The sequence below is a fragment of the Strix uralensis genome, chromosome 6, assembly GCF_047716275.1.
Source record: "Strix uralensis isolate ZFMK-TIS-50842 chromosome 6, bStrUra1, whole genome shotgun sequence".
Taxonomy (NCBI): domain Eukaryota; kingdom Metazoa; phylum Chordata; class Aves; order Strigiformes; family Strigidae; genus Strix; species Strix uralensis.
The window spans coordinates 39,961,418-39,977,595 of NC_133977.1; the positions used below are offsets into that span (position 1 = coordinate 39,961,418).

Genomic DNA, 16,178 nt, shown 5'->3' on the forward strand with positions numbered 1-16,178 from the left:
GACTAAATCACTTCTATCAAGGTAACACCTAACCCAGAATATAGCTCCAAATCAGTTATATCACAGTGCTAAGGAAAAACTCCAGAAAAATAGCAAGTATTATACTGAAGCGTTTACAACAGGAAACAAACAAACTTTCCTACTTCCCTTTGCTTCCTAGGAAATGGAGACTATACAAAGCACAGCCACTAAGTAATCAGGAGTTTGGATGAAGGAGGTACTGGTGGTGGGGAATATAAGGAAGGATATTGCAGGAGGTGAGTTTTCTCAGTCTAGATTAAAAGAAGATCTGTTAGTTGTCCTGGAGTACCTAAAAAGTCACTGCAAGAGGAGGGAAATAAATTCTTTATGTCAGCTTGCAGCATAATTAATGGCAATAACCTTAAGTTGTAAGAGGCAAGGAACACAGAGTTTTACGGCATCACTACTCTGAATATTATGGAAATGCTAGACAAAACCTCCTCTAGGAGTGTTAAGGGTTAGTTTGTTCTGTCTTCAAACAAGGTGATAAAATAGCTGACCCCTCAACCTCTAATTCTAATCTCTATTCTTTTTCCACATAAACAGGAAAAGGCAGAGCTGGTGTAGATTTATGTAACTTATCTCCACTCTGTGGGATAAGTAAGAAAAAACCTTGCATCAAAAATGTTACAAGCACAAATTCAAGCATTCAAATGTCACCAGGTATTACAATTCCTGTGTTGTCTTAAATTGTCTCATGATATGACCAACCAAAATTCTTTGATGACATCCATGCTTATTTATTTCAAAACACCCTGCCTCATGCCCTGAAGAGTGACTATTGCTTTCTTACATTATGTTATGCCTTGTGCCCTTCAACAGAAATATATTTTCTTCAAATTCTGCTCTGAATACAAAGCTGTTCATTTCCAAATGGGCACTTTCCCAGCGTTCACACCATTGTCTCCTGCTGCTTCCTATGTATTAATGAATTCTTCCTCACAAAATCCTCCCAAGCTTAAATGAAGTAATTTCCCATAAAACTTAAACCCAGAATTTCAAACCTACCCACTAATTATGACTGCTCAACTTAAAATATGTTGAGCCTGATACTGCACAGCCTGATTTTGCCTTTGACACTGAGACACTGTATTTTCAAAACCTTATTCCAAATCATAGATGGTTGAACACAGTCAAAACTTTTGCATAACAGGGACAGAGGTGGCTCACGATGGCTATTCAAATAATGTAAAATACATAAGCAGTAGTGTCTTGTAGAACATTTGGCTAAAATAATTCACTAGCAACAGACAGGAATCCTCTCCTAAGACCTTGGACAAAATTCTAAATACAATTCAGTTTTCTTTCCCAAGAAAAACATACTTACTCTTCACACTATCCCTACCTCATTCATGTCCTTCCTACCAAAAGAGACAACAAATGAGGAAAGCCTCACTAAGCCAGAGAGTCACTATGGTCTACAATGTGCAAGCCAGCTGTAGTAACAGAAACAAACGTCTGTGCATGTGTATTTATGTGTACATCACACAGAGACACACATGCTATATAAGCAGCCTAACTTAAACAACTCCAAACAGTCTCAGCTGTTAACTGAATTGGGTATGACCTGTAGGCATTCAAATCTTTCAAAATAAAGCTGCCAGTATTTTGAATGTTTAAACATGCATTTAAGTGCCAATATTGAGATTTCACTTTTGAAAATGTTAGAATATATATCAATTTTTAAAATGTAAGCTGCATACACAAACCTATTACGATATACTAAAATATTACTACGTTCAGAAAACTCTATGTGACAAATAAAACAGTAATTTAACAGAGAGATGAATACATAAAAAAAAAAACAAACAAAAAAAATCCTTGAACTTTTAGAAGATGTAACACTTTCACATCAGTAAACCATGTCAAACACTCAGCAATACAAACAAGAGCTTGGCATGGTGTACTAAACCAATTTCTTTTCCAATTTAAATATTTTGGTTAGAGGTCTGATTTGCTGCTGAAGTCAGTGTTATCCCTGCTGGAAATGCAGTTTGCTGATTCTCCTTTCCTTATGCTCAGACAAATGAGCGGTGCCAGCAGAAAGTACCATGTATTATTGTTCTGCTGGATAAAATCAGCCAAGAGGTGGTGCTGTACAATTTTTATGTCTATAAGTAAAATTGTGTGTTTGTAAAACTTACAAAACTAAGATTGTAAGGGGCTATTTTTCAGCAGGTAAAAAAGGCAGTGAGTTTCAAATATCCTACTATTAATGTAATATTCTCATTTAAAATCTGTTAAATACAAATCCCTGAGTATTTTGGTTTGGGGTTTGTAGATTTGCTGTCAAATCCTAATGAATAAAAATGATCTAAATCGAGTTGAAGCAGAGTCAATGAGACCACTTTTTTTCTTGATGGCCTTCTTCTAGACTTATCTATGCTATGAGCTAATTACCCATTGATTAAATGTAAACATGTTTTCAAGTGCCAGTCTGGACACTGTCCAAACCCATAAATTCTGTAGTTTAGAAACGCTAATCCTGAGGCCAACTGCAAACTCGGACCAGATTTCTTTGTGTGTGTGTTCATGTGGTTTTGTGTGTGTGTGTGTGTGTGTGTTATCTCTGAGAATGAATTAACTAGCTCAAGCTAAGTGGTAATGACCAAGCAAAGTTAAAAAAAATTTCTAGCAGTAGAGCATATTCATTTAGAAAACTAAAGAAAGTAAGCGGTCCCCTACTTTCAGTTATTTTTCTACAGTTTTCAATATGGTAAAGCAGTAATTGATTCTCCTTCCACTGCGGGTTGAATAGTTCTGTATTTTGATAGACAACTTTAGACATCTTATTTAACAGCTACATAACTGATCAAACAGGAGAAAGAGAAATTCTGTTAGTAACTTGGAAACGCTCATCTTTAAAGAAAAGCTCTCATCACCCACAATGTCCACAACCTTCTACCCAACGCAGTAATTAGCCTTTTCAACCACAACAGGAGAAAGCTGCTCCTACTGCTTTATGGATGCAAAACTAAATATGACTTTTAAACTTACAATTGGATTGCAGTTTCTGTTAAAATCAAGGCAATTCTTGAAAGGGAAGGATGCTGCTTGTGGGCAGGAACTTTTGCAGATGTTCCATTAGACTTTTTAAATTTTGGTATCAAAATCCTTTTACACCCAGTTTTCAGTTTCATTTCCAGTAAATCCTACCCCCTTGAAAAGAAAAGGAAAAAAAACCCTAAACACTAAAATTTTATTTTTGACCCTTCTTGCTTAAAAACTTTTCAAGCCCTTCAGGTGGGGAAGCAAAACAAATTTTGGTGATGTTTCAGCTGTACTTTTAAAATAGCAACATGAAAATGTTAGTATATACATTTATTCTTCTAGTATCCCATTCTTTGACATTGTGTGCTTGCAGAGACATACACATATACAGCCTCCTGTGCTGAGGAAGGGTAACATACAGCTGGAATATCCCTGCCAGACAGACATAGTCCTAAGTGTCCCTAATGACGGAGTTCACAACTTTTACATAGATCATATGCTAACATCTCCTCAGCCTTGTTTGTAAGATTTTTCCTGTATCTATCAGTCTCTGCTAATTAATTTTTTTTTCACATCCTTTTTTTTAACAAGGAGAATAATAAACCACCTTTCTATTTAACCAGTCTTTTATAGAAAATAGTTATGGGTTTTCTCAACATTCTCTTTTCTAGACTACCATGATTCCCACAAGTTTTGCACAGGCTGTGTTTTTTTACATCTTTTATTTCTTATTAGTACCTCTAGATTTTCTCTAGCTTTTCTATATCTTCCACCACACATGTCAGCTGAGCTCCAGGAAGGCATGTTCACACTGCTGAGCATAGCAATGAGGGCCCTGACATGCAAGAAACCTCAGGAAAACAAATTTTGGAAAAACAATACAAAAAACTAACTGTCCATGTAAGCAGCCCCAAGAGAACAGCAGTTTCTTATCAGGATGATATCATCATACTGCTGATGAATTAACTGAATGGTTTTCATAATTTTTGCAAGTTTGAGTGGTTCTGGTTAATTCAGAAGATGAGTAATGCCAATGTTTTCATACTTCAAACCTTGCATATATACACACAAATATATACATATATATGCGCATGACAACAGCTTATTAGAAAACCTATGGTTTACACGATTTTGTGCTGCTACAATAAAAAGTCTGGTGTAAAAACAACACAAGAAATGTGTGGTCATCACTAGAAAAAAGGTTTGGGGAACTTCATAACATAATACAGTATCTGTGTTAAACATATGAACTTTTTGGATTAATTTAATTTTGTTCATTTTATAGAAAAAACTTGAAAGTCTCTCTCTCCCTCTCTCTAAATATATATACCAACATACACATACACACACACACTCTCTCTCTAAGTCTATGATAATGCAAGTACAAATTGAAAAAAGATGGGTCCTAAACATTTATTTTTTTAAGGTATTTTTCTGTGCTTCCACTCCAGTGCTCTAATTCATATCAGAACTTATCTTCAACATAAATGACCTTACAGAAGCTGGTTAGATAATAAGACAATCAGGTAATAAAAAAAAATAAAAGGAGAATTCAGATGGACATGAACATAATGTACATGCATTATAGAGCCCTAAACTCCCATTTATATTCTCATTCAGAAACAAAGTGGCCTCAATTCTCTGTAGCTTAATTGCTTTCATCTTGAAGAAAATCATTGGTAAGGTGATTTAAATCATGTAGCTTTTGCCTGGACATTTCGGTTATTAAGAAAAATAAAAGTACTTCAAGACTTCCATACTAGGCAGAATAACAAGCCCATTTTCCATCTCCTTCACAAATAACAAATTCTAATTCATGGATTCATAGTAATTTCAGTAAAAGACGAGTGTTTTGATCAGAAGCTTAATTAGCTGAGGACTGAAGGACAAGGATCTGAGGACAGGCATAACAGTAACTACACTAATTACAAAGTTCAAAAAAAAAAGTGAGAGGACATGTGTTGCATCCGCTGTGAACTGCCCCAAGCAATCAAACTCATGGAGTTTTATTAGTGTTGTTGCTGTTCATGTGTTCAGCCTGCTTTGTTGCGATGGTTCAAATGCCTGGTAACCAAAAGCACCGGGGACACGCCATAAAAAAAGCAGGTTTGGGTAATGAGGATGCTGTAGTCAGATGACAGCTGAGTTCTTCAGTGGGTTCAGGAGAACCTGAGCCAAGTGAGAGGTGTGACGCTGCATTCTATGTCCTCTGGACCAACGAGCTGAAAGTCAACTTTTGAAAAAAGTTTTACTGACTTATAAGCTATTTCATTTTTCTGATTTTTTTTTTTACAAACTATAACTATTTTGTATTCCCACTGAATTTTTCCATAATTATTTACACTATTCAAATATTGTTTCTAATCACAGCAACATAGCTATGAAATCCATTACCAGACACATGCTGCATAAGAAAAAATCTTACTGAAGTTCATGTTGCAACAGATTTAAACTAGTTGCTTTTTATTCTCCAAACAGTGGTACGTATTCTTAGGTAATACCATGGCTCAGAAAATCAGTAAGCTATTCTAATAACACTGCCAGTGTTCACTTTGCCAACTCTTTCACAGAGTTTTATGATCACTGGAAAAATATATTCTTTATCACTCACAGATTATCATTGCTATTAGTACCTGTTTTTTCTTTGAATGGAACTTGTTTTGGGTAGTGAGTACAGTACATCTTCAAGTATATACAAAATATTTGATATTAATTGTAGTCTTCAATTATTTCAGTAATATTTGATTAATAAAAAGGAATGCACAATAGCAAATGATCTCACATAATTCCTTGAAAACATGCACGTACCAAACCTGTTCAAGCTTATTCTGTTTTTACTATCTTGATTATAGTAGTCACTTTGATCCAAATCTATAACCTGATGTTGTTAATGAATTCCCTTTTAATGCAGTTAGGTAGCACGCTTGATATTTTGATGCCTTCAGTTTTGTCAGTGACTGTGAATACTTCTCAGCTGTATTAGCTTTTTCATACAAGCTCAGATCTTTCTATGTTCATAAATCCTTTTTTTTTTTTTTTAGTTTATTGAAGAAAAAACCATTATCTCTTCTATTTTTCGATTGTAGATGGATGCAACCTCGTATCATGTTATTTTGGGAAAGAGATCAGATGAAGTTACCCCTAGTTCCTTTTCGGTATCAAGATCAGCAGCAGCAGCAAGGTTTCCTAGTGAGCAGATCTGTACTGCTGCGTAAGAAACAAAGTTTCAAAGGAGATTAGGTCCAGGGGGAAATGTGAAGGTGACAGAGTTTTATGGCTCAGTTTAGTTAGCAACAACTAGAATTAAAAGAAGGAATAGCACAGAACTGGAAACAGTTTTCTGAAAACCTGAGATCAGACAAAAAAAAAAAATCTTTTTTCCTAAATGTTTATCAAGCATTTGAGCTAAATAGATGACAACAAAGGTAAATATGATTTTTCAAAATTTTTTGGGTCTGATTAAGTATCTTTTCTCCTCTCAGTTGTTTTGGCTCCACTATTATACCATTTCCAACTGTTCACAGCCATAAAGAGGTTATGGAGGGGAGGATGAATAACAAAATCTGAATTATTAATGAAAATTTTCATATTATGATTAGTTATTACAATTTTTTTTAGTTTTTTGTGTGTGGTCTTTTTAATTTTTTTATGAAGAAGATTCTTTTTCAGGTCACCTTTAAAACTTTCTAGAAGTTAGTGTGTCTTATATGTATCTTACAGCTCTTTGAAACTGCTTGGTGACAAGAAAAGGAAGTGAGCTCTTTTAATAATGGCATGTTATTAAAATACTAATGATTTTGCTGTTTAAAAGTGAGCTTTAATGATTATAACACTCCTCTTTGATCAGCGGAAAATGGTGACTAAGCTGAGAGGGAAAAAAAATAAAATTTAAGACTCAAAGATCTCTCCCAAGCCTTGTGACTGCTATAAAAGCTCAGAGACAAGACAGTACAGAGAGAATAAAAAAGGCAGCAGACAGTAAGTGTAGATATTTTATTTTTACCCTGAAAGGCTCCCTTGTCTAAATAACAATGAAGCAAATAAAGAAAAACATATACTGGTTTGACCTCCCCTGCTTTTTGCATTCCTGCTCTCTTCCGCCCCTGTGAGAGACTTGATCTCCTCACTGATAGCAAATTCCTTGACTTTCCCTTTTCCTTGTTCAAGAAATCACTCAAAATCCAATTGCCATTTATCGCACTGTCAGGGCATTCTGCCAGGTCAGAGAGAAGACTTTTTTATTTCTCTCTGCCTACCCAAGCAACCCCTTGGGCATCAGGCTGTCTCCAGCCAGTGTCTAAGAAGAGGCATGAAGCAAAGGGCCATGCCTCTCACGGCCTCGACACAGGGACCCAGGACAACTAGTCAGGCTACACGGGAGAAAGTACTCAAATCAAACAGTTTCTAATTAAAAAACAAAGCCCCAAAAAAACCAACTAGGAGTTTAAAATAAAGATACTGTTAATACTCTGACCAAGGTGGCTATGTGCCAAGTGCCGGCAGTGCCACTCAGTCTCCTCCTCATCGGGTCCCAGAGCGGCACCTGCTCTCTCACCCTCTGAATGGGGAAGGGGATCTGCAGGAAAGCCAAATGCCTCCTGGAGCAGCCCAGGACCCTGCTTTACTCTGCACGTGTGGTTTGTTACCCATCCATTTACCTTATATCGTGCTTAACTCAAGGCAAATAGAAGGTAAATGCAAAGTCTCTTCATTGGGTCTAAAAGATAGCACAGTTATGATTTGGGGTTTCTTGCAAGATATGGGTACAGAAAAGAAGAAAAAATAAGTAACTTTCAGTAAATTTGATTCAGAAAGGTCTCTCTCCACTTCCTCATCAGCTGACTTGCTCTATTCTGGCTATTGTGGGTTTCATAATACAGGTTTTCAGGGTTGGCCTCAGGCTCTGTCTAGTCAGACGCTCCATCAAAGACTTCACCCAAAAGTTTCTCTTAGCTTTTTTCCTAAGATCCCACCAAGTAGGATAGCTCTTACTGGCTTACAAGTCTTCCCATGTTGCCAAACAGGTTGAATTGTCAGCCCAAAACTCATTCTATTTATATCTTCACAGGGAAAAAAAAAAAAAAAAAAAAAAAATAAAAAATAAAATCTCTTTGACCTCCTAAGGGTTGTTTTCCATCCTCTGGCCTGGCTTTTCCATACTCCAGGCACTATCTCCTGTGCATAGCTCTCTAGCAAGGAAAACTTTTGATTCAATGATGTGTAAAGCCTTCCCCATTCCCTTGGCTTTTTAGTGTGAACTGCTCAGTGGACCTTACATTACATTTCGATCTGTCCAATAAACACAAACATCCTGGGAGGATAATCACGCACAGCTTGAGTAAGAATACACGCAACAGCAGCTAATCGCTCTGGACGATAACAGGGTTCACAACTTCTTCCTCTTCTGCTTATTGGAATTATTTCAGAAGTTGAATAAATTTACAAGTAAAAAGAAAAGCTTTAAAAGGCAGAAACAACTATTTATTGTGATTTTTCTAGATCTTCTCTTAAATATTGTATTTTAAAGATGCTGCTCAACACTGGCCTTATACAGATGGCTGTATTTCAAAATGTCATCTTACCCCTTGCTTTCTCCTATTTTCTGAAATTTTAGACTGAAGGAAATTTCCTTACTGCGTTTCAAAAATATAATTATGTACTTTTAATTTTTATTATTATTATTTTCACACTGCAGCTTTGATTTTAGCTACAGAAGAATCTGTGCTTAGAATCCTTAGAATGGAAGAGGAAGTTAATGGAATAATATTTTTATATTTTTTCCTCAGAACAAATTTCTGAGATGAGAAAGGGGAAAAATGTTATTAATTCTTCCCTTGTTTCCCTTGCTCACCTTTGTGGATCAGAAAGGTATCAACTGATTGCTCTGGCAGACTTAAAATGCAACAGAATAAATTTTTTTTTGCTGTTATGCAGTTGTTGGGATTTTTTCCATGACTTATTAATATTACCAAGAAATAGTACATAACACCATAACACATTAATAGATATTGTTCTTCTAACATCAGCATATCACAATCTCTTCCTGTATGCATTTACAAATAATGTGTGAAAGAAATAAGCAGAATTTGTGGGGGTTTTTATTTCTACAACATAACAGAAGGAAAAGCCGATTAAAAGATTTATTCAAATATTTACATGACAAACACTGTTGCAGTATTAAAGTGTGAGCTTGCTCCTTCTACAAATGTCTTTAGCAGTGAGTTTTTTCTCCCCATTGTTACCATGTAGTTACAAGTTTCGATGACTTCAGCCTCTAACTGGGCATCCTCTTCAATTCTTCTCTCCCCTCCCCTCTTCTCCCCCTCCAGCACGCCTTGCCTTTAGTGATTCATGTAGGAGGTCTAACCCATTTCCTCACTCCCAGTACTTCTCTACACTGCTCCGCGCATCCTCCCACACGCCAGCTTTGCTCTGCACATCCTCTTTGTGATCTCACCAGACGCGCCCTTTCTCTACACATCTCCTTATGTTTGGAACAGTTTTGCAAGTGGGTGCTAGATCAATACCCTCTGCATTTCAAAAGCTCTCCTTAAAATTCATCTTATCCCATAAGCCTATGAAATATAGAAGATAATTAAGATCAGTATCCCAAATAGCATCCGAGTTGCACATTTCTGGAACCAGGAGTAGCCCTGAGCCAATAGCCCTATCTGCTATTCCTGCCTTTTCCCTTTTCTTGGCATTCCCAAAGAAACTGGAAAATGGGTCTGAGGAGAAATTAAGACACTGATATCTATATTACTCCATGTATGGTAGATGTCTAAGCAGTACAATCAGGACTGAACATTTCAAGTGCTTCTGTTGGGAGGGAACTGCACTATCTCCCTACTCCAATGCATTTTCCCTTTGTAAAATGTCATTATACATTCTCTGTTGCCATTGTGGTGCAGAGAAAGACAACAATTTACCTTGAACAGTGGAGGTAATTAAGTATACATACTTACAGTATACATATGTAGATGTACACAGTTAGCAGTGCATTCTACAATAGTAATTCCTAATGTTCCTGAACACATCCGAATACCAGATAACTGAAACAATATGCATTTTATGCTCCCTATTCAATATAAGGGGGTGCAGTGTCATTAAAAAAAAAAAAAAAAAAAAAAGAAATCTTTGTCTATAGACATTTAGCTGGTTTGTTGCAGAGCTGGGAGAGAACCTAATTTCATCTATCCTCTTGTGAGTTTTAAATGTGTTACCTTCCCTATCATATATGAACGGTGATCAAAGGCTCATGAATATGCACACTGATTGCCAAACTAGCTGGAATCCTTTAAAAAAGCCATTCCCCATGAATACAGCAGACCTCCACTGAAGACTGTAGCTAGAGATAAAATCATTCAAACTCGGCTTCTGTTTGTTTCATGTGACAGTCATCAGCACCATCATCAAATTTACAGCAATTTCAGAGTCCAGTTAAAGTAATAGCTTCTGTTTCTTGACCACTGAAGAAAAGTCCCATATTAAAATCTATCAAATCTGTGAACTGCAGACATATGGAGCCAAACATCTTACTTCAAAGGCATTTGATAGATAATATATTATTGCAAAACAATTTATTCTCCCTCTCTGTTTCTCATTCCTATTAGCATTTTCTAGCTTTTTCATGTTTCGCTGGCAAGTCTGCACTCTGAAGTACTCGCAGTCATCAGTGGAGGCACAGCCGTTCCCTCTGGTAATGGCCTCCCTTAACACAGGGCTGATACTTACACTGTGCTACAGGTAACTAAAAATCAGTTGACATAGCAGGTGAGTATTAGTACTGCAAAACCTCTAACTGGGTAAATTATTAGTTCATTGCTTGGGACAGGGGAAAATTATTCAGGTGGGCATCCATTAGACATAGTCTGGAATAACCAAGAAATGAAACACAGTTCAGATTGATAAAAGTGCTGAAATCCTAAACCAAAGTAACATGCTTAGATTAGAAACATAACAAAGTTGCTTGTTAAACAGCAGAATCTTTCCTCTCTCAATTTATAGTTTGGTTTTAGAAGAATAACAAAAGTTCTTTCATTCATTGTATGATATGAAATAAGCTTAGCAGCTCACGTTCCATTGTAAGCTCATAGAAGAGTATATAAAACCATCACCACTAAACACCTAACAAATCTCACAGGCACAGAGATGTAAAATTACTCACACTCAAAATATATTCTTGAGCACAGCAAGGGGAACCATTCGGAATTAAGAACTTTTCCACTGGTGCTTTAGTTGTTTTACTGATAAATGCAGAATTTCTGGTTCATGAAACAACTAAATGCATAACAGCATAGACGTAAACACATAAGAACAGCAGGGCTTGACCCCGTGCTTCTACAGGAGGTTTATCATAGACTTGTGATCAAGCTCTGAATGCCTTAGGATAGGAAATGATCTTCTCTGGGCAAGAGTACCTCCAGCTTGTAGAAGAACGCTGGGGCCCGTGAACATAACATAATAGCAATACGTGTTACAGGAGCAAGTATCTTACAATTAATTACATTTAATACCTTAATATTTAATTCTTACAGGAGATAAAACCACCCAGAACAGCCTGGATATCATATTTGAATACCAAAAAAAACCCACCAAAAATATGATTTATAATCATATGCTTACAGTGTATAAAGAAGCTATTGAGCACACACTTTTATGCAACTCATTCATTGCTCAACTTGCAACATTAGTATGGATGTTTTTGTGATTCTTTAAATAAAATAAAACCAGCAAGTTACACAGACAGCAATATCATGCTAATACTCCGACACAGAAATATGTCTCAACAGTTATCAGCATGAAAGAGTAAAAAGAAAGCAAAAAGGACCAAAAAAAAAAAAGGAATTAAACATTTTTAAGTAGCCAGAATGCTTTTTGATTATCTGTTTGCATTCTATACCCAAATCCAGTAACAAATAAAAAGAACTAATATATAAGTTGGGGCTTTTCAGTTAAAATGTATGTTAGATACCCGATTAACAGAACAACATATGATAGATAATTAATAAAACTGCTAAAACCAGTAAAGAAGAAACTGGTGAAATGTAAAATATGTATTCTGAGAAAATTTTACACCCAGTGTGTCCATCATGAAATAAATTGGTATTGTTATATGAAGAATCATGCTGTGAAATATCATAATCACTTCTGGTCTTTCCTACAGGCCAGCACTTACATCTGCACTAAAACAGACACTATTACTCTTGTATATGGCACTGAAAAAGGCAACTATCTGAATAAGAATGGTTTGTAGCTAGCAGATAAGAAACAAAGGAAAAACAGTCTCTCTTTTTCCCATCCATCCCTCCTCACAGAATCAAAGGGTTGGGTACAGTTTCTACATCCCTGACAGATAAGATTAGCTAATGACAAGCTTTGGATTCATCTAGTAAATCCAGCTAAGAATATACAACCCAATGTATAGAAAAAAGGCCACTGTTGGCAAATTTGAAAGCTTCAAGTTCTTTCAGATCAGAACTTGCAGAAAATCAATTTATCCATGAATTTTTATTTTTCTTTTAAAACAACCATGCAGTCGGATCAAGTCAAGCTTACCATCTGCTGCAGATAGAAATACAGCTATATTCAAGAATTACATTACAAAACTTCTTTGTAAACTTTACATGCAAGCTGTTCTTGTCAGAATTAAAGCCATTGTGATAATGCATCTTAATATTCAATCAGGCTTTAAATAAAGAGTGACAAAAGTCCACATATGGATGACAAGCTGTTCTACAGTAAATATTTTTGTATTTATTGAGAAGGGGCTTATGGCAGTTTAGGACATATTCCACAAGGCATTTCGGTCTAAACTACTTATGGATTAATAAAACCAAGATAAAATCCCTGTTCTAAAATCCTCACCAAAATTTAGTTTTTAAATTAACTTGATCCTACTCCTATTCAGTTATGCTTTTACTTCATCATTTGCTTGAAAACTTTTCCCAGCTGGTGGCTGTTATAGAATGGAAGACTTTTAGTACCCTGTGTTTTAAGCAAGGCTTTATTCCCAAATGACACTGAATGTATCTATGGAAGAGAAAAGTAAACACAATGTAATTTTACCATTATAGCCAAGTCTCTAAAGCAGAGTAAAAATTCTTCAACTTTTTTATGTAATTAAACTTGTTAAAGCCATTTCCAATATTCCTGCAACTGAGGGATACAGTATAAAAAACCCTCAAAAGTTCCTTTTGAGAAAAAGGAAAAACAGAAAAACAGAGGCTGAAGAAGATCTTATGACAAGTAGGGATAAAATTGCTTTTTCATTTGTGATTCCATTTTGAGAAGTTACAAGGCAATTAATATAGTTAACTACTTGCTACAAGTTCATTCCATGTTACTGGGTTTTTTATAGCAACTATGCAAGTAACTCAATACAGCATTGGCAACATAGTTTTTCAAACACCTGAATGAAACAGATATACTATACGCAGTCACAAACAAGCACACATCATATAGAATAAATCCTACTGCAGATAAACAATCTTACCCTGATGTTGGATCAAGAGCTATGGCCTTAGGGTTATTAAGATCCAGCTCGATGAGGGTAATGCACACTGATCCATTCTGGTTGCAAACGAAGATCCTGTCACTGACATGATCCACAAAGTAAAAATTTCCAGTGATCCAGTCGATTGCTATTTGCTGTATATCTGCCAAAAAAAGAAAAAAAAAAAAAAAAAAAAAAAGGCTCAGAAGTGCAATGGTAATACATGTACCTGAACTTCTAGCTGCTTCACCAAGCAGATGCTCTACTCAGTTAAAGAGCTCAAGCTTTTTTTTACATGTATTATATGGTATATAATAAGGAATCCAATTCTCAACACACAAATATTGGTTGGAGATAAATATTCCTTTTTAAGTACAAACGACTGATTGCAACTTGAAGGGCATCAAAGATGCGCATTTGTTTGTAGTTCTCTTAAATATTTTAAAGTTTGTCATTATGATTTTTTTTATAGAATATTCAGAAGCAACATCACTGAATGATGGTGTGTCTGTGAAACGGAGGTCCGAAACGCTGACGATAGCAGATGGCAGTGGGAAGGCAGCCTCTGAAGCTACTCCAACTCTGAAGTTAGTGTGCTAGGATGTCTGTTACACCGTGGGGATGTCACATGGATAAAGTTTATAAAAGTTTATTAGTTATGTTTGAAAGGGACTAAAACCAGATAATAAATACTTCACAGAAATTCAAAAAACATTTGTGTAAATATGCATGTCTATAACCACTCTGTGTAATCGCAGACATACGTGTGCATGCATTCATTTTCATTTAAATTACTTTTTTTTTGTAGTTCTGAGAAATCTGGATGCTGCCAGATTTCCGATTCAACTGTCACAATAAGAAGCTTTAAAGTAACTGTCTATGTGATATTTATATAGAGACGTTTCTTAACAATGACACTGGGAGTTCTCCATCTCAGGATGCTAAAGTAGCTTCACAGATACCTAACATAACTGTTTAAATCAGTCGGTTCTTTTTCTTGTGGGATCCTGGAACCACTTTTTGTAAATGTGTTCTAAATCCTGCATTTTTCTTGTAAGTCAACCTACCTGTCCATATGTCCATGTCTTACTGTTAAAGTAGGCAGAAATATAGAGAAGCACAAAGAACATAACTTTATCGGTTTAATTTAACTAAAATATCTTTACTTCCTATTCTTTCTGACAGTACTGTATTGATACTACTCTGTTAGATAGAATTAGTTATTTTTAAATTAAGAATAACTCAATTACTATAACAATATTTCCTGTTAAATGTTTCCAATGTTAAATATAAATGATTTTTTATTTTAAAAATATATAAATTCATCATATTACAGTGGTTCCAAAATACTGATAACATAAGTTGAAATTCTTTCATGATGAGAGAAGCCAGATGTGATAAAATAGCCTTTCACATAGTAGCTTATTTTTGGTTACTTTCAGTTTTCTGTATTTCTATCACCCTTCCGAAGTTGAATTTTTAGGAGTTTTTTCCACACTCCAAAAAGACTGTGTTGCTACCATCACATACCTGCCCCACTGGTAGAATATAAAATAAACTCAATTCAAGAAAAAACTGTAGTCATTAAGTTTCTGACAATAACTGACAGCTTACGGGTCATGCATTTGCTAAATACTTAAAACAGATATGGAGACTCATGTGTTGTCCTTCAAAGTGCAGGTAACATAAACAAGATTTACTCAATAAAATATCAGGAATAGCTACCAGCTGTATTCTATCTCAGCCATCCCATTACACAGTTCACCGCTGTCTCTTCTATCTCAGACTTCTCCCCTTCCGCTATTCATTTTCCTTTTAATTCAAAGCGAATATTATGCCTCTTCCCTTCTGATAGCTCCTATTACAAAGATCTGCTGAGCCAGAATAAAGAAATGCTCCATTTAGTCCAGGCTCCAACCTCCAGAGGAGGCCAATGTCAGATGCACTACGAGGCATATGCAAGCACTAATAGATTTTAGACAATAGGGAGGAAAAGGATTTTTCTTCCTTGTCCAAACAAAATATAGGTCATGTTTTCAAAAAAATCAGAAAAACTCTGTCTCTCTGGAAATCAGGAATAGATTAAACATTTTCAATGTGTCTACTTTCCATTTTCAGGAGTTGAATTCATGGAATTGAAGGTTTATGGCTCACTGATTCAATGAGGCTTTTGAAAATTGGACATAGGCTTCCATGTAAGAGAAGCATTTCTGAAAATATTTATGAAGAATGAAAGTTACAAAAGGGATTCAATTTTAAATATTTAAATATTTGTGGAAATGAAACTAGCAATTAAATTCCTGCAGGGAGAGCTCTTGGAAGTTTGCTATACATTGGGAAGTGGTGGAAATGGAACAAGCCCTCTGGAGGAGGGGGCTGTTTTCTTGTTAACCTGTGGGAAAAGTACCTATTTTTATGTAAATGTGATACATACCTAAAAGGCATGTCACACCCAGATTGTGAGATCTATTAACAGAACGATACGCACATTTATAAAATGTTTGCTCTATTCTTTCCTCAGTTATTCATTAACACATCACAAGAAATTGTACTAAACAGGTTTTTTATATGGAAAACAAGGATAATTAATTGAAGGTGCATTTGCATCAAATAGTTAAAACAGGTCGGCTCAGCAGTCCAGGAAAGTGAGACATTCAGAAGCAATTTCACA

The 16,178-nt window shown here is 35.7% G+C and overlaps 1 protein-coding gene across 1 annotated transcript in view; it reads right to left on the reverse strand.

The window, feature by feature from the left end:
- The window catches only part of LRP1B (LDL receptor related protein 1B), a 751,404-nt gene that overhangs the window by 331,751 nt on the left and 403,475 nt on the right, over positions 1 to 16,178 (reverse strand). Inside the window, exon 6 of the mRNA XM_074873779.1 lies at positions 13,508 to 13,670. Within this exon, the coding sequence (XP_074729880.1) occupies positions 13,508 to 13,670 (163 nt within the window). The remainder of the gene's footprint in view (positions 1 to 13,507; positions 13,671 to 16,178) is intronic.